Source organism: Geosmithia morbida (assembly GCF_012550715.1).
Source record: "Geosmithia morbida isolate 1262 chromosome Unknown scaffold_4, whole genome shotgun sequence".
Taxonomy (NCBI): Eukaryota; Fungi; Ascomycota; class Sordariomycetes; order Hypocreales; family Bionectriaceae; genus Geosmithia; species Geosmithia morbida.
Genome location: NW_023336191.1, coordinates 1,417,729 through 1,437,059, shown reverse-complemented (window position 1 = coordinate 1,437,059; position 19,331 = coordinate 1,417,729). Strand labels below are relative to the sequence as shown.

General features: G+C 55.0%; 3 protein-coding genes across 3 annotated transcripts; 2 read left to right on the top strand and 1 right to left on the bottom strand.

The window, feature by feature from the left end:
- Window positions 1-96: 96 nt before the first annotated feature.
- On the bottom strand, window positions 97-4,136 carry GMORB2_5925 (protein-serine/threonine kinase; the record flags this gene model as incomplete). Its single annotated transcript, XM_035467895.1, has 3 exons — window positions 97-359; window positions 504-3,706; window positions 3,844-4,136. The coding sequence occupies 3 exons, from the start codon at window positions 4,134-4,136 to the stop codon at window positions 97-99; spliced, it is 3,759 nt and encodes a 1,252-aa protein (XP_035322861.1).
- A 4,578-nt stretch (window positions 4,137-8,714) lies between these two features.
- Window positions 8,715-10,865, top strand: GMORB2_5924 (F-box and leucine-rich repeat protein 2/20; the record flags this gene model as incomplete). The annotated part of the gene is made up of 1 exon (XM_035467894.1): window positions 8,715-10,865. One exon carries the CDS (start codon window positions 8,715-8,717, stop codon window positions 10,863-10,865), a length of 2,151 nt encoding a protein of 716 aa, XP_035322860.1.
- Window positions 10,866-11,508: 643 nt separating this feature from the next.
- GMORB2_5923 (uncharacterized protein) lies at window positions 11,509-12,914 on the top strand (the record flags this gene model as incomplete). The annotated part of the gene is made up of 4 exons (XM_035467893.1): window positions 11,509-11,544; window positions 11,621-11,792; window positions 11,916-12,338; window positions 12,868-12,914. 4 exons carry the CDS (start codon window positions 11,509-11,511, stop codon window positions 12,912-12,914), a joined length of 678 nt encoding a protein of 225 aa, XP_035322859.1.
- Window positions 12,915-19,331: the final 6,417 nt, after the last annotated feature.

The following is a 19,331-nucleotide window of genomic DNA, read 5'->3' as shown; positions in this document are numbered from 1 at the left end:
GGAACGAGGTAGGTGGGAAGGAAACTTGTGCGCGCGCGCGGGCGATGGAGTAATGAGTCGCCATAAAGTGATGCATCAGTGTGATGATGCCTTCCATCATGCCTGCAGCCAAGGATGGGCAAGAACTTGCTCGATATCGTATCTGTGCTCCACGTCCCGATCTAGCATGCCTCGGATCAGGTCGATGCTGTCTTCGCTCATGACAAATGGGATGCGCAGGTCGCGGTCCATGATCTCGTCGATGCTGTAAAACGGGTTCTCCTTGTAGATGATTGTGTAGAGGAGGATGCCCAGGGCCCACACATCTTGCTCTTTGCCGCCGTAGGGTCTGCCGGCCAGGACTTCGGGTGCAGCATAATCTTTTTTTTGTCAGTACGTTAGCTCTAGAGTTCTGTCCTCAGATTAAAAAGAGAGAGTACAAGGGGTGGGAATGGGAGGGTTAATGGGTGGTACTGTCAGGATAAGGGGAGAGGACGAGAGAGAGATGAAGGAGAAGAGCTCACCAATCGTGCCCACAAACACATCAAAGGGCCCGCTCTTGATATACGCTGCGCTCCCAAAATCAATAAGCTTGATGTTCCCGTCACCGTCAAGAATGACATTCTCATCCTTGATGTCACGGTGGACGACGCGTGCCTTGACGTGGAGGAACTGGATGGCCTGTGCCACCTGGTGGAAGATGCTCCGGCACTCGGACTCATCCATGTTGGAGCGCAGCTCGATGTAGTCAAACAGGTCCATACCCGGCAGGCCGTGGGGCTTCATCTCGATGTAGTAGTTGACGTCGTCCTCGAAGAAACCCTCCATCTCGACAATGTTAGGGTGCTTGAACTCGGGACGGCTGAGGTAGTCGAGAACGTGAATCTCCAGCGGCACCGTGCCCAGCTTGCGGTCTCGCGTCCACGTGTCCACCAGGATGCGCTTCTTGGTCACGTACTTGAGCACCATCTTGTTACCCGTGTGCTTGTTCCGCGCCAGCTTGACCTGGCCGTAGGCGCCCTGGCCCATTTCCTCGAGGATGGTGTAGTCGTTTATGTTCCTCTTGCCCGGCTGGTGCTCCATCGTCTTCAGATCAGACGACTGTCGCTTTTCTGAACGGACGGCCGCGGCCGCGGCCTCGGGCGACTGTGACCCCTTCTGGCCCGTGATCTTGGCCGCGGCATTCATCGCCGCGTCCTTCAGCTGTCGGGACAGCGCAGAGGTCCTGGATTCCGAGTCTTTCTTGGCATCTTCCACTTCGCTTGGCGTAGAGGGTGGCTTGTCAGGTGTGTGTGTCAGCGGCGTCTGTCCGGGAGACGGCTGGTGCAGATGGTGAGAGGAGAGAGTTCCTGCCGGCTGGCAGGCAGCGCTGACGTTTATCTGAGGCTGTTCGGCGTGGAGATGGCGGGAGTACGTGATCCACAAAGCATAGACCATCTCGGGCTGAGAGATGACAAAATGGTCGTCGTTCTTGCTCTCATCTTCTTCGTCGCTACCCTCGATGACGGTCTCTTCGACGATGTTGCTCTGCTTCTCACTCTTGACAACGCGCATCTGCACGTCAATCTTGAGTTCCGACCCATCGCGATGTTTGGCCGGGAGTCCCTCGGGCTTCAGGAAGGCTTCCGAGGCATCTGGACGCTGCTCGCGAATGGCCAGAAGGCCTGACGCCCTCCGGAACCGGTCCTCGGGAACCACCATGCCGTCCAGAAGCTCCAAGCCCTCGACTTCCGTCAGCATCTCCAGGATCTTGTCGAACTCGGGGATGAGGGCATCGATGGCCATGCCGTCCGGCCTGTCGAATCCGAACAGAGCACCGCAGAAGACGGCGTTCGAGCTTCGGATGTGGAGCGTCTTAGGGTCCACGACGATCATGCCGGCAATGTGAGGGTACGATGACACGCGCAGCTCCAGCGTCCCTTGCTGCTGCTCGATGGTGCATGGAATGTTGATCTTCCGTGCGTTGGGGCAGGTGAAGTATCTGCGTCGCCTGACTTGGGCAAAGTCGATCTCGCCCGTGTTGGGGTCGATGCCTTGTCGGGGGATGCGAGGGATGAGTGTCTTGATGTCGACGCCGGGTTTGACCGAGTCGACGCCCCAGATGGCCTGGGTAGCGCCCGAGACCTTCTTGACCAGGCCTTCCTCGTCGAGCTCAACGCAGGCAGTGTCGTCGTGGATCTCTTCGAGGACCCAGATCAACCCGATGCGTTTCTCCTTGACCCATAGACTAGCAGAGCCGGTGGAGCCGTTTCGCTTCTGGATCGGCACAATGTCACCGCACAGCAGAACACCTCTCGACCGGGAACTGCGATGCCGTGCGCCTCCACGCGTCTTGGGCGGGGACGGATCCCCGCTGTGTACCGTCTGGGACCGTCTCTCCGTGTACTTCAGGGGCTGCGGGCTTCTCGAGCTGGGCTTGCCGATAAGCTGTGCCGTCATGCCGGACCGATTGCCAAGGAGTGCCGAAGCAGCCGATGAGGCCGGGGGTATCGGCCGCGAGGACTGCTTTCCCTGTTCCACATCATCGTCGCCCTCGGACAGGAGTTTGCGCTCCAGCCAGCCCCGTCTCTCCTCTTGGACGACTTCGAGGATGCCCATTCTCCGCACTTCGGCCTTGGTGACGCCAAATACGAGACAGGCGAGGTCGTTGGCGGCGATGATGGTCCAAGGGGGCTTCGACTCGGTCGTGAAGATGGCCTGGGCAGCGGGGACCCATCTGTTGGTGTGCCCGTGGACCGAGGGGCCGAGAGCGAGGTTGGGTGGCACTCCAGAGGCTGATTGCGGGCCTAGCAACGGCGAGGCCATGAGTTCCTGGTAATAGGGCTGGGACAGTGTGTCGACTAGTTTGTTCTCTATGCTCATGTCGATAGTATCGGTCATGGTACGTTTGAGGCTGATGGGCCTAGATGCCGGAGGAGAAGTCACGGCCGTGGCGGTACTCTCGTCTGTGGGGGTTCTGCTTGAATCTTGAGAGGTATCGGCTCGAACATACTGCTTTGCCGTCGTCGCCGTCCTGGTCCGTTTGGCCGTGGGTGGTTGCCGATGCTGTTGCTGCGAGTCGTTGGGGTGTAACTGCGCATGATTCGGCAGCGGTGGCGCTGTTGCTGACCCTGGTGATGCTGTGGGCGAAGCTGAGATGGGATCGATAGGCTCGGGACTGCTGCTTCGCGGCGTGAAGTGGTTGTCGAAGACGTTGTCGGCGGAGATGGCGGGAGGGCCAGTAAGGGGGCCCGGGGGCACGGTGAATTCGGCGCTGGGGAGGTTGCCTGCACCTATCAACTGTGCGCGAGCGAGGAGTTCGAGGACATTCTGGGCATCGACGTCACCGTTGGCGCGGGCCTGGGCACTGGCGAGACCGGCCTGGGAAGAGTTCATGGGCCATCCCATGCGGTCCTTCATGAACTCGATGGAGCGTTTGAGGACATTCTGTCGGTTGTGAAGGAAGTCCTCGGACTGGTGGGCGAAGGAGAAGGAATGGAGGGACTCGGAGGGGAACCGTGACAGGTCTTCGGTGAAGGTGCGGGAATCTAGGCCGGGGGAGAGAGGAGCGGTGCCGGATTGGGAGAGCATGGCACCGAGGGATGGCGTACGGGAGAGGGCGACGACGGAAGGGCTCCTGGAAGAGGAGGGCGAGGCGGGGTTTCGAGATGGAGGCTGCTGCTGACGGATGCGATGGAGCCCGGACAGACCGAGTCCATGCTCCTTGTCTGCCATCAAGGAGGTGGTCCTGCATGGAGAGAAGGTGTGAGATGGACATGTGAAGGGAGAAGAAGAAGAGGGGCCCATGACGGCGCTCGAGCGGGGGGGGGCAGAGATTTTTTTTTTTTTTTCCTATCTGATGCACGGAAGTCGGGGAAAATTTACCTGGTGAGGGCTTCATGGTCGGCGGAGGAGGAAGCGGATGTTGCGTCAAAGGACATTCTATAGCGGCTCCTGTTTGACTCGTCGGCGGAGACGTGCAGGTTTCCAGTGCTGCGGTTCTTTGGCAGGGAGAGGGGGTGGATGGCCAGCTTGGCGCGGCCTCGGGTTTCCTCATCGCCATGACGGTCTGGATCTGGGGATAGAGATGGTTCGGCAACTGGAATGGAAGAAGAAGCAGCGTCAGCGTCGAAGCTGGGGTCGGGGGCGGCAGGGTGCGTCTCGGTGCGGCCAACCATTTCTGTTCTGACGTCGGCTATGCGTCTCGGGCATAGTTGAGAGGCGGCGGCGCCTGCGCAAAGGGGCGCTCCCTTTCTCTCTATCTTCTTTGTGGAGGAGAGGACGGTTGAAGAGCCAAGGCAAGATGGGAGATTGGAAGAGAGAGGTCTCGTTCTCTCACGGGAGAGAGAAAAGGTCTTTACCGTTGTTCGTGAGGAGTCTAGGAAAAAGAGAGAGGCTGAAGGGGAAAAAAAGAAGGAGGAGGAAGAAGAAAAGAGGAGATGACCCCGGTGGGGAGAGAATACGCGCCCGTTTCTCAACAACGGATCGCAACTCGAAGTGCGCACACAACTGCTGAGGCTGCGGGTGATGGCGGTTTGGTTGGTGTGTGAGGTCTGGTATGGGAGCAGACGGCGATGATCCGTAGAGGGAGGGGGGGGGGGGGGGGGAGAGCAGAGAGGGACAAGATGAATCTGGTGGTGGGGGACGGAGGCTTGGGTGGTGAGTGACGCTGACGAACTATTCCAGTTACGGAGTGTCTCGCTGGTCTGGTCTGGCAGTTGCAGTCGTAGTCTTTGCTAATGTCTAGTAGGTAATAATAGTCGTAGTAGTCTGCTACTGGGACAGTTTGGAGCAGTAATGAAATGATTGCCAGGCTGCCAGCTGAGCAGACGATCAGTGCCATATTGGATCTGTTAACATTGAGTGCTTTTTCGGGCTCGTACTCGGTACACTAGTAGCAATACTCTTGATGGTGACTGCCAGTGGTGTATCAACACGATTGATCAATATCATTTCTAGCTACGGATACAGGTGAGAGAGGTGAGAGAGTATTGATATGGATATATCGCAAGCTAGCACCAGGTAGCGATAATATTGCCAGGTGCGGTATGCTAGAAGCGCGCGCAACCATCTGGTGTCTGGGTGCGAAAATAGATGCCCCAGGCACAGCTATCTTCAGCTACCCGGAGCAACCTCCCGTGTACGGACCACGGTTCTCGATGTCGGATAGAAGAGGATAGTCGGTGCTTCGGCATGGATCTCTCATCGTTATGGCGATGCATCACCTATGCGTGATGCTGACCATCGTGGGCTGTTCATGGCAGTCCATGGCAGCACCAGCAGGTATTATGGACCAGCATTATTTTTATTTTTATTTTTATTTTTAGCCAGCTCTCGTCCCGGGTGCAGCCTTAAGCCGTTCATACCTAAATCACCACCATAACCGTCACCGTAGACTGCACGCACCCAGGTCCTGTCCCCTCTGAGGGCAGCCCTCGGGCGATCTATATGTACAGCATCTTCAGGTCTCATCACTGAATCATTCGATGGACCCTTAAACGCGCATTGACAGAGACCCGAAATGAAATAATAATAATAATCAGCCAACTATAGGTAGATACCCGCCTGTGATTGAAGTCAAGTCTGGGAATATCCCCCCTCCCACCCCCCCCCCACACAGCCACAGCAGCGGGATGCATTGATTCATCTCCCATGTGACCACGATCACGACCACGAACCACTACGAGTACAGGGTACGACAGCCACCATCAAACCACGGGTGATACAAAGTCTACGACGTGAAAACAGCAGCCGCGGCCTGATAGCCCCGAAAAACCCTGATCAGAACGGCTTGTAGGAGGGATTTTGGCCGGCCCCCGGTTGGTGGAATGCGGGCTGCGATCACTGGCTCACCCTGTAGCGGGGCCAACAGGAACCAGGAGTTGCGGACGATGCTGGTGGTGTACTCGTAGCCGAGTTCTGGGCCTTTTGCAACGCCCGTCCATCTTGTCGTCTGCCTTTTTTTTTTTTTTTTTTTTTGGGGGGGGGGGGGGGGTTTGGATGATGGAAGAATTGGACTTGTGGCTCGAGTACGAGGTACGGTTTGGCAGCTCGTCGTTTCGCCTCTCATTACCCGTAAATACTCGTATTACCGTTGAGGTGGTATAGTCTGGTGCTTGCATCTTTGTCTCTGTGTCTCGTACTCTCCTTCTCCTCCCCCTCCCCCCCCCACACTACCATCTCTACTGATACTAGACAGTCAAGTCCCGTACAGTGTGGTTGTCAGAATGAGCGTGGCCAGTACGTTGAGATTGGCAGGATACATGTAGGAAATGGGAGTAGTCATCCGGAGACTTCGATACCCGCAGATGGCGGGTGCTTCCCCTGAATCCGAGTCAGGAGTTGAATTTTTCTCATCATCTAGAAAACCAAAAACTTGGATGAGAGAGAGAGAGAGCCTCTATTGTCCCCCCCCCCCCCCCCCCCCCCCCCCGATCCCAATCCCGCCTCGGAGGTGATGTACTCTTCCTGCACGAGAGAGGAGAGGGAGAACGCTGAGTCTTGTGTTTTTTCCGGAAATCTTCTGGGCATGGCTCAAGGAACCGAAGAGACGGGCCATGGGCCCATCCACCACCACCAAACAGACGCACCCACCAATCCGCCACCCCGAACAGAGCACCCCCCACTGCACGCACACAGTCACACACGCGGCACACGCGTATCATGTCCGAAGCCCGCCTGGTCTGTTCTGTCCAAAGTTGCTGGGCGAGCTAGTGTCTGGACAAAGCGTCTTGAGGGACTTTCCAACCACCCGTTTAGCCCCGGTGGGTGGTCGGCGTTCGCCTGAGTCGTCCGAACAACAAGAGACTTGGCAGCGGCAGCGGTGCACACAGAAGACTACATGTAGGCGGGGGTGCCCGGCCACTCTTGTAATACGCCGTAGAGTATAGCGAATCAGTAGTAGGTCGGTACTAGCAGAAGCATTGCGAGGGATAGAGAGGTATCCGTATGTGTGAAACCAAGGGTGTCGACTCTGAGAAGAGGCTCTTGAAGGGTGGCGGCGGTGGATCCAGAAAGTGAGGGGGGGGGCGGCTTATTTAGTATGAGAGTACGAGTAGTTATTGATGCTAGACTCTAGGCTCTAATAGTACATGTAGAAGGAGGTAGAGGCAGTGTACGAGTAGGATATGGAGACGGTTGATAACAAGGTAATAATACTGGCTGACCTATTATTACCCCAGGTCTGATCAATGCCCTCCCTGGTCATGGCTTGGTGCCAGCTTATTCCTCTTGAAGTGTTGACTATCAAAGTCCCATCAATCACATCAGTATGACGTGTGCTGATCATGGGAGTGCTCCGTGACAGAATACCCTTGCTCTGGGTCATTCATTCCACGGTAAGAAGAGAGAGAGAAAAGAGGTGGTTTGCCGTCGTCGTCCAGGTCCTAGAAGCCATGGAAAGACAGAAAGACGGATAGACCGATTTGGAGTCTGACAGTGGCAGTCGTCTGTGGACCCTGGAAAAGAAAGGGCCCCGCAGACGATAATGTGGGCTCGTCTTCTCTAGCCTCTTGGGGGGAGAGGGGAGGGAGGCCCAGGGAGAGGGAGGGGGGGAGGGGAGTTGGGGGAGATTTGGGGGGAGGGGACCAAACTCTCGTGCTTGCATTGCAGAAGACTGTCCGCCCTTCTCCAGTTCCTTCAGCGGCTGGATGCCCTGAAAACTCCGGTCAGCTAGCTGGGTGTGCCGACTGATGCGAGTATTCATGTCTTTCTGTCCCTATAATATTATTGCACTACATACGACTGTTGATCCTGTATCTGGTACTTGGATGTATTCGCACCGCTACTCGTGCTGCTATGCTGCTATGGAAGGCATACGTGTATGTATTCGTGGTGGTGCTCGTACTACCTACAAGTACGAGAACTAAAAGCATCATTATTGATAACTCATCCATATTAACATGTACGAGTCTGTAGGAACCGAGCATTTGCATGAATAACACTGAACACCACCGTACGAAGCCAGTGGCGCGGCCATTAGGTCCACCTGCCCAATATCCTTTAAACACGCCTTTCCTGCCTTCTCCTTCCTCCTTGTCTCTCCCACCATTTCTATTTGCTTCTTCTACTTCTTTTTTGTTTTCTCTTCCATCATCTCTCCTCATCCCATTCCTCTCAGGTTCTTTCCAAAAAAAAAAAAAAGACCTCATCTCTCTCTCTCTCTGTCTCCCGTGGTTGGTTCTCTCAATCCAACCAAGAACACGCCATTCTTGCACGCGACCTCCCCCCCCCCTCTTCCTCCTCCCTTCTAAAACAGCCATCAATCACCCCGCCCGACCCTTGGCTGCTGACTTCAAACCCCGGTCGCCACACCCGTCTTCTGATCTACAACGACACCTGATACCCGGCTTCTTATCTTTTCAGTCTCTCTCTTGTCTCTGATTCACACCCATTTCTTTATTGATCCAAGGAGATCATTGTCTTTTCCTTATACTCTTCTATCCAGTCTCCTTCTTGAGAGATTATTCGTCCCTCCGTCACATCAGGGTAACATGACTTGATCACGGAGCAGATGCTCGCAATCTGCAGCGGTCCACCACCCCCAAACCGTTTACTTGTAAACCATCCACTTCCCGATATCGTCGTCGCGCCTTAAAATCCACAAGGAAGGAGTCGTTTCGAACAAACGTACAGAAAAAGAAAACAACAGTATCATACAACGATATCCCAGCACTCTGCCCGACATCCTCGAGAAGTAAACGAGACAGGGAGAAGCAGAGAAGGGAGAGAGAAAGAGACAGATGTCAGCCTCTCCCATGTCCGGGGCTAGCACCCCTGGGGCCACCACCTCCGGGGCCACTACCCCAGATCCCGAGATGCCTCCCTCTAAGGGTCGGAACCGTCTCATTCGCGGCCTACAGCGCATGTCCTCCTCCCCATCCATAACCAGCCTCCGCCGATCTAGGTCCCACAGTGCACCCTACCGGTCCAGCACGAGGGGAGCCCTGTCGTGCGTCAGCCTCGCCTCGGCCGCTCCGCCCCAGATAGCTGCTCTGCGAAGTGCTGGGCTCGCGACCCCTCAGCCTTCTCAGCTGGGTCCCAACGGGTCATCTACCTCCTCCAACCCATCCAGGCCCGTCACGCCCGCCGAGTTCGTCTTCCCCGAGACGGACGAGTCCGAACTCGCTGCCGTGCGCAGGGTGGAGAATGCTAGGCCGACCTCGTCCAATGCCGGCACCGCACCGCTCCCAGCCGGCTTGGCCAGGGTTGGCTCCTCCTCCTCCTGCCTTGGACAGAAGAAGACGCACCAGCAGAACCAGCACGAGCAGGACCAGAAGGACCAGCAGGACCAGCGGGACCAGCAGGACCAGCGGGACCAGCAGGACCAGCAGGAGCCTCCTCCGTTCCAACTCTGGGATAAGCTGCCGTACGAGCTCAAGATCTGGACATTGTCGTTCCTGCAGCCCAAGGAGCTGGTGCAGGCGTCGCGTGTGAGCCGCAGCTTCTACGGCGCCTGTCTGGATGGACAGCTGTGGATCTCCCTGGACGCATCGGAGTTCTACCAGGAGATCCCGGCCGAGTCGCTGTCCCGCATCATCGTGGCGGCGGGCCCCTTCATCAAGGATCTCAATCTCCGCGGGTGCGTGCAGATGGAGCATTACAAGCGGGCCGACGTCATCGTCAAGGCGTGCCGGAACCTGATCAACGCCACGCTCGAGGGCTGCCGCAACTTCCAGAAGAGCACGCTGCACAGCCTGCTCGAGAGCAACTCACGCCTTGTGCACCTCAACCTGACGGGCCTGGCGGCCGTGTCGAACCGGTCGTGCAGGATCGTGTCCGAGTCGTGTCCGCAGCTCAGGACGCTCAACATCTCGTGGTGCGGCAAGGTCGACTCTCGGGGGCTGGAGTCGGTCATCCGCGGCTGCGCCAACCTAGAGGACCTGCGGGCCGGCGAGGTCCGCGGCTTCGACAGCATCCCCCTCGCCGAAGCCATCTTCGAGACCAACAAGCTGCAGCGCCTCCTCGTCAGCGGCTGCGCGGAGCTCACGGACGAGTCCCTCCGGACCATGATGCATGGCGTCGACCCGCCCATCGACATCCTCACCGGCCGGCCCCTCGTTCCCCCTCGCAAGCTGCGCCACCTCGACCTGAGCCAGTGCACGCGCCTGTCGGACGCGGGTGTCCGCTCGATGGCCTACCTGACGCCGGAGCTGGAGGGCCTTCAGCTCTCACGCTGCCGCGACCTCAGCGACGCCGCCCTCGAGCCCATCCTCGCCTCGTGCCCGCGCCTCACCCACCTCGAGCTCGAGGACCTGCCCCTGCTGACGAACGCCGTGCTTTCCGAGCATCTCGTCAAGGCGCCCTGCGCCTCCAAGCTGGAGCACCTCTCCCTCAGCTACTGCGAGACCCTGGGTGACGTGGGTATCCTGCCCGTCATGCAGCGCTGCGTCGGCCTGCGAAGCGTGGAACTGGACAACACGCGCGCCAGCGACCTCGTCCTCGCCGAGGCCGCCACAATGGTATCCAAGCGATCCAAGCGCTCATCTTCCACCTCTTCCCCCTCCCCGCCCGAACCCACCCTCCGCATGGTGGTGTACGACTGCGCCAACATAACATGGACGGGCATCCGCGAGGTGCTGTACCGCAACTCGCACGCCTACCCGGCCGCAAACCAACCCGGGCTGGTAGCCTACCCCACCGAGGCCATCATGCTCAAGTGCTTCTACGGATTTCAGATGACGGTCGACGAGCACCAGAAGCGCGTCCTGAGCGGCAAGTTTGCCGCCGCATCGCGCCTCGAGAAGAAGTGGGCCGAATACATGCAGGCGAACGAGGAGGCCGGGACGGGTGGATCAGGCCATCGCCGGAGGAGGAGGAGGGCTAGGGAGGCCGAAGCTATGCATCTGGACGAGGAGCTTGGCGGGAGGCAGCGTTCCAGGACTGTGGGAGGCTGCTCCGTCATGTGAACTTTCTTCTTTTCTTCCTTTGGCCACTTTTCTTCTTTTTCTTCTTTCTTCTCCATCCCCTCGTGTCCTTTCTTATCCGGTTCTCAAAAATTGGCAGCTGGATCTGGCAACGGATGGACTCCCCCCCCCATTTCCCCCCCATTTTCCTCATCAGCAACTGGACGGCATTGCGGCGCAAGGTGTTTTTTTAATCTTCTTTGTGACACTTCCTTACGGAACTCCATGCTACAAGATTGCTGGGTTTCTGGATGTTCATTTAGTGCGTATAGAGAGAAATTGATTTTTATGTCTTGAACTGACAGAAAGTTGACACTGTGAAAAGAAAAAAAAATGCCACGAAGTTGACAATGGATATTAGGAGAAACAAACATTGCTACGTTGAGCGTTGAGACTCGGTAAAAAAAAAAAAGGACCTGGGATGCGGGGGCGGGGTATAATTGCAAGGATTGAATCCCCACCGTTTTTTTCTTTCGTCCCCTCCCCATCCACGTCAAGTCTCATTCACGACATCAGCATCATTCATATATCGTATACTGTATAAAGCTGATCTCATCCCCTACTCCTTACTCTCCACCAACTTTGAGATAGCAAGAAGGTCAGCACAGAGAGAGAAGAAGAAAAGGGGTAAAGGTGGGAGAACAGGATGCCTCTGGACACAATCTACGTCGTCCGTCACGGGGTAGGTTACCACCCATGCCTTCCCACTAACCCTCCAAGAACAAGATGAAGACTGACGGCGCCGCGGCAACCGGCAGTTCCGCTCCGCATGGTCTGTGGACCACACGACGGGAGCGTATACCTCGACGGTGCGGTCTCCGACGGGCATACCCGCCGACCCGCCTCTCACGTCGTACGGCAAGCGGCAGGCCACCGAGATGGCAGCCCACCTCGCCACGCTCGAGCCTGCCATAGACGCCGTCTACTCCAGTCCGTTCTACAGGTGTCTACAGACCATCGAACCTTTTGTCCATGCCCAAGCCTCTTCTTCTTCTTCTTCTTCTTCTGTCTCCGTCTCTGCTCCGACCTCTACCTCTACCTCTGCCGGAGTAGCCCCGGCCCCTTCATCCCACTCTGCTGTTCCGGCCTCGGCCGTCATCCGTCCGGAGCACGGCATATCAGAGTGGTTCGGGTCGGCACCGTTCGAGCACCCCCGTCCGGCGGAGGGTCAGGTCCTGAAAGGCATGTTCCCGGCCTACAGCCTCGAGTACGAGTCGGCCAGGAGGCCCTCGACCAAGGGGGAGACGGTGGCCGAGCTGTACGCCCGGGTCGGGGAGGTGGTGGAGGCGGTGGTGCGACGCAGCGAGGCCGAGGGACACAGATCCATCGTCCTGTGCACGCATGCCGCCGTCGTCATCGCGCTCGGGAGGGTGCTCACCGGCCGCGTGCCCGAGTCGCCCGACGTCCGTGACTTTCAGGCTTACACCTGTGGGCTGTCGACGTATACGAGGAAGAATCCTACTACCGGTGACAGCGGTGAGCTCTTCTTCCTGACCTCTCTCTTCTTCCCCTTCTTCTTCTTACTCCATTCTCCTGCTCCATTCTTCTCTCCCCCTCTCATCATCATCATCATCATCATCATCATCATCATCATTTTCTTCTTCTCTCTTCATTTCCCCAACCTTTTCCCCTTACATCTCTCCCCCCCCCCCTCTTTCTGTTGCCATGTCCAAGAGCAACCCGGATTTCAGGCACGGAAAAGAAGATGAGGACCAAAAGAAAAAGAAGAAGAAATGAAAACTGACAAACCCTTGCACAAAGTCCTCGGCGATTGGATATGCAAAGTCAACAGTGACTGTAGCTTCTTGACCGGTGGCGCCGAGAGAGGATGGTACGTCTTCGTCTCTTTCCTTTTCTTCTTTCCTTTTTCTCTTCTCTTCTTCTTTTTGCCCTTTTGCCACTTCATCTTCCTCCATGCATCATTTCTTTCTTCTTCTTCCTCTTTCTTTCTTTTCTTTTCTTGATGCCTGCCTCTCTTACACATCTTCCTTCCCATCATGGCAAGAGTACGTCCAGCCCAAAACTCGTGTCGTGTCACTATTCTCTACCTAAGACATGGGCTAGGAGAGAGACACATCGTTTTTATTCTTCCCCTTCTTGTCTTGCCATTTGCTTGCTTCTTTCTTCTTCTTGCTTAAATTTTTTTTTATACTCACCCTCCTCATTAATTCTCCACTTCCCAACTCGGCCCAATAATCATTCGTTGAGAAATATCACAAGAAGAGTGATATGAAAAAAAAAAGCAAGAGAGTCAACAAATGCTTACGAGCACCCTTCCCCCGCAGGACATTTTCCGGAGATGAGTCGTTTCCAGGTACAGGGTCCATGTCTCAGGAGACAGATCCGAAGTTGTGAAGTGTACACATAATAATAGCACTCATAGTAAACATGGCCTTTTCGGAAGTATACCAGTGGGCGGATTCTGCCGAAAAAAAACTTTGCCCATCATATTCGTTTCCTTACTCCCCCCCCCCCTCCCTTCGCGGCTTCTTGCCGAGACCTGGATTCACTTGACAGAGAGAGAGGAAACTATAGTCAGGAACATTGCACTTGTTCCAACTAAAGCTCACAAGATATATATACACATAGACGTACTAGGAAAGATGATTGAGAACCAAAAGAAAGGAGAAAGAATATATATCTTTTTCACTCATATCTAACTTGCCAACCAACGGTCAGAGACAACACGCCATGGATGACAGCTGGATCATGGACGCCAAAGATCCTTACTGCACTGGGTAGCAGTTCTCGACGGCACCAGCCGGAATCACGACGAGTGGAAGATGGAGCTCGTCGTCTGCTTCCCCTTTGGTGCCTCTTTTCTCTCCTGTTCTTGCTTTCCCTCCCCCCTCTGCCATTGAGGTTCCCGCTAAAAACACCCCGCTTGTCACTGCCAATGCGAGTTTGAAAGCGGCTTTGTTGGAAGGAGAAAGCAACCCGGATACTTCTGCGAGAGAAAATCTACTCACCTTGTTGCTAAGGGGTCATCAGGGTCCAAAGGGGTCTACAGCTACGCCTGTTCCTGATGGGAACAGGCGGGCTTCCTTTTCCCTTTCCGCGGTGCTTTTTGCCCTTGGAATAATTCCTTGGATTGCTTTAAACCAATTGGACCTTGTGTGTTACAAGATGTATCATACACTGTACGAGAGACAGGAGAAGACGCTACTGGTATCCTCTCTATATCTCCCTCATGGGCGAGTGAGGGACAGTTGGAATTGCCTGGCGGTCGGACGTGTGGGAGCCGAAGCCGACGCAAGCACAAGAAGCAGAATCGGACATCACACCACATCTGGAAAAGATCATGGTGGATCAGGGGTGGATGGGAGATACAGCGATGCCTTGCAGATGCTCCCTTGCGTCTCTTGTTGGGTGTCTGATATCTGGTGTCTGTGTGTATGTGCACGTGCGAGCGATACCCTCTCTATAGGTCTGTACGTGTGCCTGGTATAGCGGGTCATGCAACGTGGATCGGCGCGCCTGGCAGCCCTGCATTGCTATCGACAAGAGCAAGAGGCAGTGCAGCATGAATGGCCCGGAAGCCGAAGTGCGATGAAATGAAGCATGATGAATCAAGTCATGCATAAAATTGCACTCTCTGGACATCCTCAGTGCTATGTCGGTGTAGCGTTCGAGCGTATAAGGGAAGAGCGGGGTTGTACCGCTTGCCAACAGACTCAGCTATTGCCCGAGACTTCTGGTCACCGCCACCAGCTCGGCGATGTGAGAGCTGCGATGGTCATGGCCACCGTTATCCCGTAGAGGTAACGGGAACCCAAGTTGCCAGTGCCTGCCAGTGCCTTCTTCTTCTTCTTCGTCTTTGCTTCTTCTCAGTCCTCACGTTAGTGAAACAGCTGGCACAGACCCAACGAAAGCAGGAGGGAGAGAGCTAGGCTGGCGAGGCCGCAGAACCCTGTGCTGTGCTGTGCTGTGCTGTGCTGTACAGCTTGCGGGGCGCACAAGGCGATCAAGAAAAGCGACGGAAAGGAGAGAAAAGTAAAGAAAGGTCCGTGGGTGACGTTGCAAACTAGAGAGCCATTGTCTAATTAAAAAAATGAGTCCAAGACTCTGGGGACCGGGTGAGACCAGGGAAGCAGCACCTGCAGATCAACGAGGCCGCTAAGGCGGGGAGGTGAGACGAGAGACATATTACCTGGTATACACTTAGTCGAAGAAAGAAGGAACTAGAGGAGGTGGGGGCTGGGGCGAACGAAAAAAAAGGAAGGTCAAGTTGAGGAGCTGGACCAAGCCGAATCTGGCCTTTTTTGTTTTACCACAGGAGGTAGAGCGGCTCTGTATATACAACTTCAAGGTAGAGAAGATTGAAGGTCTGACACCTGTACGAGGCCGACGTAGATGTTGTCATCGTCGTGCGTGCAGGCCAGCGTGGTGGGAGCTGTAGGTCGGAGAGTTTCCCTTCTCAGGGCCGATGAAGAGATAGATGTAATCGTCAAGAGCCAAGGGGACCGTGCAGAGATGATGCAGAGGTGATGGGTCGTTCGTAATGGCAGCTGCGTGGATGCAGCAATAAGAGCCAAAAGCTTCCCAAAGGGTGGAGGACGGAAGGGAATCACTAACTACTATGGAAAGTGGAGGAGGAGGAGGAGTGTCTTTACACTCATAACAAAGGGGAATTATTCCTAAAAGGGAAAAGAGAGTAAAAAAGTAAAGAAGGAAGGAGCGAGCGGCCGCCCCAAGATCAGTCACAGAGGTGAAGCGGAGGCTGAGGCTTCCTGAAGACTGCCAGTAGACTGCCAGTAGACTGCCAGCAGCACATGTAGTGCTCATACATACCGAATGTACGAGTGTATGAATCTTGATAGCATGCAGCTGCTGTCACGGGCTATGGACAAGGTAAATCAAGTTTGGCCCAAGTAAATCGCCATGAATACGTACCGCCTCTGTAAATAGTAATAATACACAGTAATAGCAGCAGGCGGCGGTTTCTCGAAACACCCCGCCACTAGAAGCGTTATAGAAAGACTGCTGAGAGTGCTGTTAGCCGATAATACTGCTCTAATACTGCCTCTGTAGTCTTGTCCGGATCAGGACTAGGGCAGACATACGCAACGCACAACACACAACACAAACATTGACACGACGATACACGACGCGCTGGACAGACAGGCATTATGGAAAGCAGAAGCAACAGCCTTCACGTTTCACGTTGATGGCTGACAAACCGACAAAAAAAAAAAAAAACCTCTTCGTTTATTCGTACCTGTACTCGGGGACTCTCCTCAAACTCGTCGGATCAAAAGCTGCATGGTTGAGTCTTGTTAACCCTGGTCAAAGCACCCCCCACCCGCGCTCCGCCGCCAGCCAGTGTTCCATCCCTTGCCGTAATACGGCGCGATGATCGATGCTGGTAACCGTTATGGGTCCTCAGATCTGACGCTATTAGCATCCGTTTACGACGTAATACCAAGTACCCAGGCTGGCTGGCAGTCCTAGACTCTTAGCTACTAGTACGAGTACGGTTGTACGGATGATTGCTTGCTCCACTGAGCCAGGATGACAGTCGACCGTACCCGTTTTCCTGTCACATATCGTCGGCCGCCAGGGAGGGAACGAGGAACGAGAGAGAGAGAGAGAGAGTGTGTGTGTGTATGTGGAATAATGGTTATTCTACCCACTCTACAGATTATATACTCGTACGGGTACATCCAACGCGCACAAACATGGGGTTTGTCAAACAATCAGTCAATCACTCGAGAGCATCGACTATATATATCTACGAGGATTGAGAGCAGTACTAACAGATGCAACTAACCATTAGCAAGCAGATTTGGGGGGGGGTAAACGGATGAAACCGCGGGACGAAAATCAGAATATGCATGTACAATGACGATATGCATGGTGAACAAATCAATACATGACAAAAGCAGGTGGCCGACTACTCGTACTGCTCGCTCTTACGATCAGCGAGCATCGAGCACCGAGTACGAAGTGCGTATTCCCAGGCAATATTAATATTACATGTAGATACATTGTACATGCACGATGCGACGGCGCGCGCGCCACCCACCCTGCAAAGACAATCAACAACACTCCTCGCCATGACCTTGGCCGAGAAGGATATGCGAGGCGCGGCGGGGACCGGGAGGTCCTTGTCGTGCAGGACTGGCCGCCCTACAGATCACAGGTCACAGGCCAGATCTCGTGCTGGTGGTATTTCGGGATCCTTGCCTCTGGGTACTGCTCGTACGGATCTGTCCCACGGATATGTACATGGGTACCATCACTGACCGACCGATGCGTCGCAGACCAACAGCTGCTCTCGGCTCGACCAACCTCTCTCGACGGCCACCATCTTGTTCCCCCGCAGCAGGGCCACGGAAGGCCACCTGTCGAATCACGGTGACTGGGCGGTCGCGGATTAATCGGATTATTGCCCATATTATTACCGAGTACGGATACGGCGACGAGTACCGTAGTCCTACTCTGCAACATCATCTGAAAGGCAGCGCCGCCACTCGTCCCAAGAGACCCCAATCAGGACTGGGAGGTGTTTGGCGTGCTGCCGTGTGGAGAGATTGTGCTCAGGTCATTGCTTCTTCTTCTTGCTTCTTCTTCTTCTTCTTCTTCTTCGTCTTCTTCATCTCCTGCTTTTCACGCTCATCGGTTCGAGAGACCACAGGAGTCGGCCAGTCAGTCATTCAATCATCCAGAAGCTGGTGCGCCGCCACCGCCTGATGCTCGTACTACTGCGTGTTCTGCTCATGCGTGTTCTACTTGCTGCTAACACCGCATAGTACTCTAGGTTGCAGCATTCCAGCAGCAAAAAAGCAAACTGACTGATTAGAGAAGAACAGAAAAAGAGACGTATATACATACACACACACACACATATATATACATGTACATGTACCCGTACTTGTAGCGTATATACGTATGTGTCTAGCCAAGCTGGGCACAATGCTAACTCCGTACTCTGCAGCCGACACACGGACCGGCACCAGAACCCATTGTCCTTTGTTCCCTCGGATCAACCATTCGGGTTTCTCCACTGTCCAGCCAACAACAGACGAGCATCTCTCCCAATTGGCGTCGAAGCCATGTCGTGCATCATCCGCCACCAACGGTACGGATACGTGGGGCTCATTGCTAGTGATGCTGTAGTAGTCGAGATAGTCACTGTCGCCGTAGTGCTGCGAGTACGGAGTGGTACTACGGTACTCGCAGTATCAGAGTTGCGACGTATTGTCTATTACTCTATGGAATACTTACCCGGCGATAGACGAACCGACATTGGTCCTCGGTCCCGACAGCGTGGGACACGACAAGGTCATCTCGACGGGGGGGGAAGGAGGACGTGATTCTCTAATGGTGCCCGGTCTCTGCTGCTACTCCGTGTACAATATGCCAAGCACTAAGTCATGTGGCTATTACATGCATCAGACGTTCAAGGAGGGGAAAGGGGAGAGGATCTACCTACACCTGGTGGTGGTGGTGGTGGTGGTTCGTGTGTGCATCTCGCACAACTCTCTGTTCCTCATTCAGAAGCCTATTCATGGCTCACCGTCGACGGCATTCATCGTGGTCTACAATAGTCCAACGCGTTCCCGTGCGCCTCCGCCGACGCCGCTCCCTCCCCTCCCCTGCCGTCGACCCTTGACAGAGCCCGTGGAGGAGGTAACGAGATGGCCTGTGACGATGCAGGCAGGGCCAGCCACCAAGGGTTGATTGCAGAGAGGGGAAGGGGGGAGGGGACCGTGCGGGTGGACAGATATCCTGCAGCGCGCTCTGCAGAGTCTTCATCATATTACGGCCCCCCCCCCCTTCTCTCTCTCTCTCATCAGCCAATATACGTCTCAATCAGTGGTCAGGTCTTGGGCTTCTTTTTTTTCTTTCTCCTTCCAACTTAGCTAGGTCCCCCGGCCCCTCCCCGACCGGTTAACCCTTGTCGAGAGACAGGGAAAAGGAAAAAAAAAGAAAGCATACACACAAAACGGCGAACAGGGAAGAAGACATATTGCACCTCCTGTTCTCCACCAACGGAGGTGTACCTCGTCTCTCAGCCGGACCAGCCACGGGATTCTGTCTGCTGCTTCTGATACCTCTCTCATGATAATCCGTACTCGTGGCATGCCTCTCTGGTTGGTTAGTTGGTTTTGCTATCCGCACAGTTCATCTCTATCGCGTCCGTGCCGAGTACAGTACGTCGTCGTGGTATGATATCCGTATGCTACGCTCTGTCGCTCTGCCTGACCAGGGCTGCTCGGGCTTGGTCCTCCTCGCAGGATGGGACTTACAGTAGCGTGTGAGTACTTGGGGTACAAGTTTTTCTCTGCCGGCCGTGCGTCTGGCCCGTCGACTCCGTAGTAGTTAGTATCGATACTAGTATCAATACTAGTGTCAGTACCCTCCCGACGTCTCCGTAGAGTACATGTAGATTACAATGGGTACCCTCGAGCGCACTACTACGATGATGCGATGCCATACTCGTATTGAATGTCTTGGATGCACGAC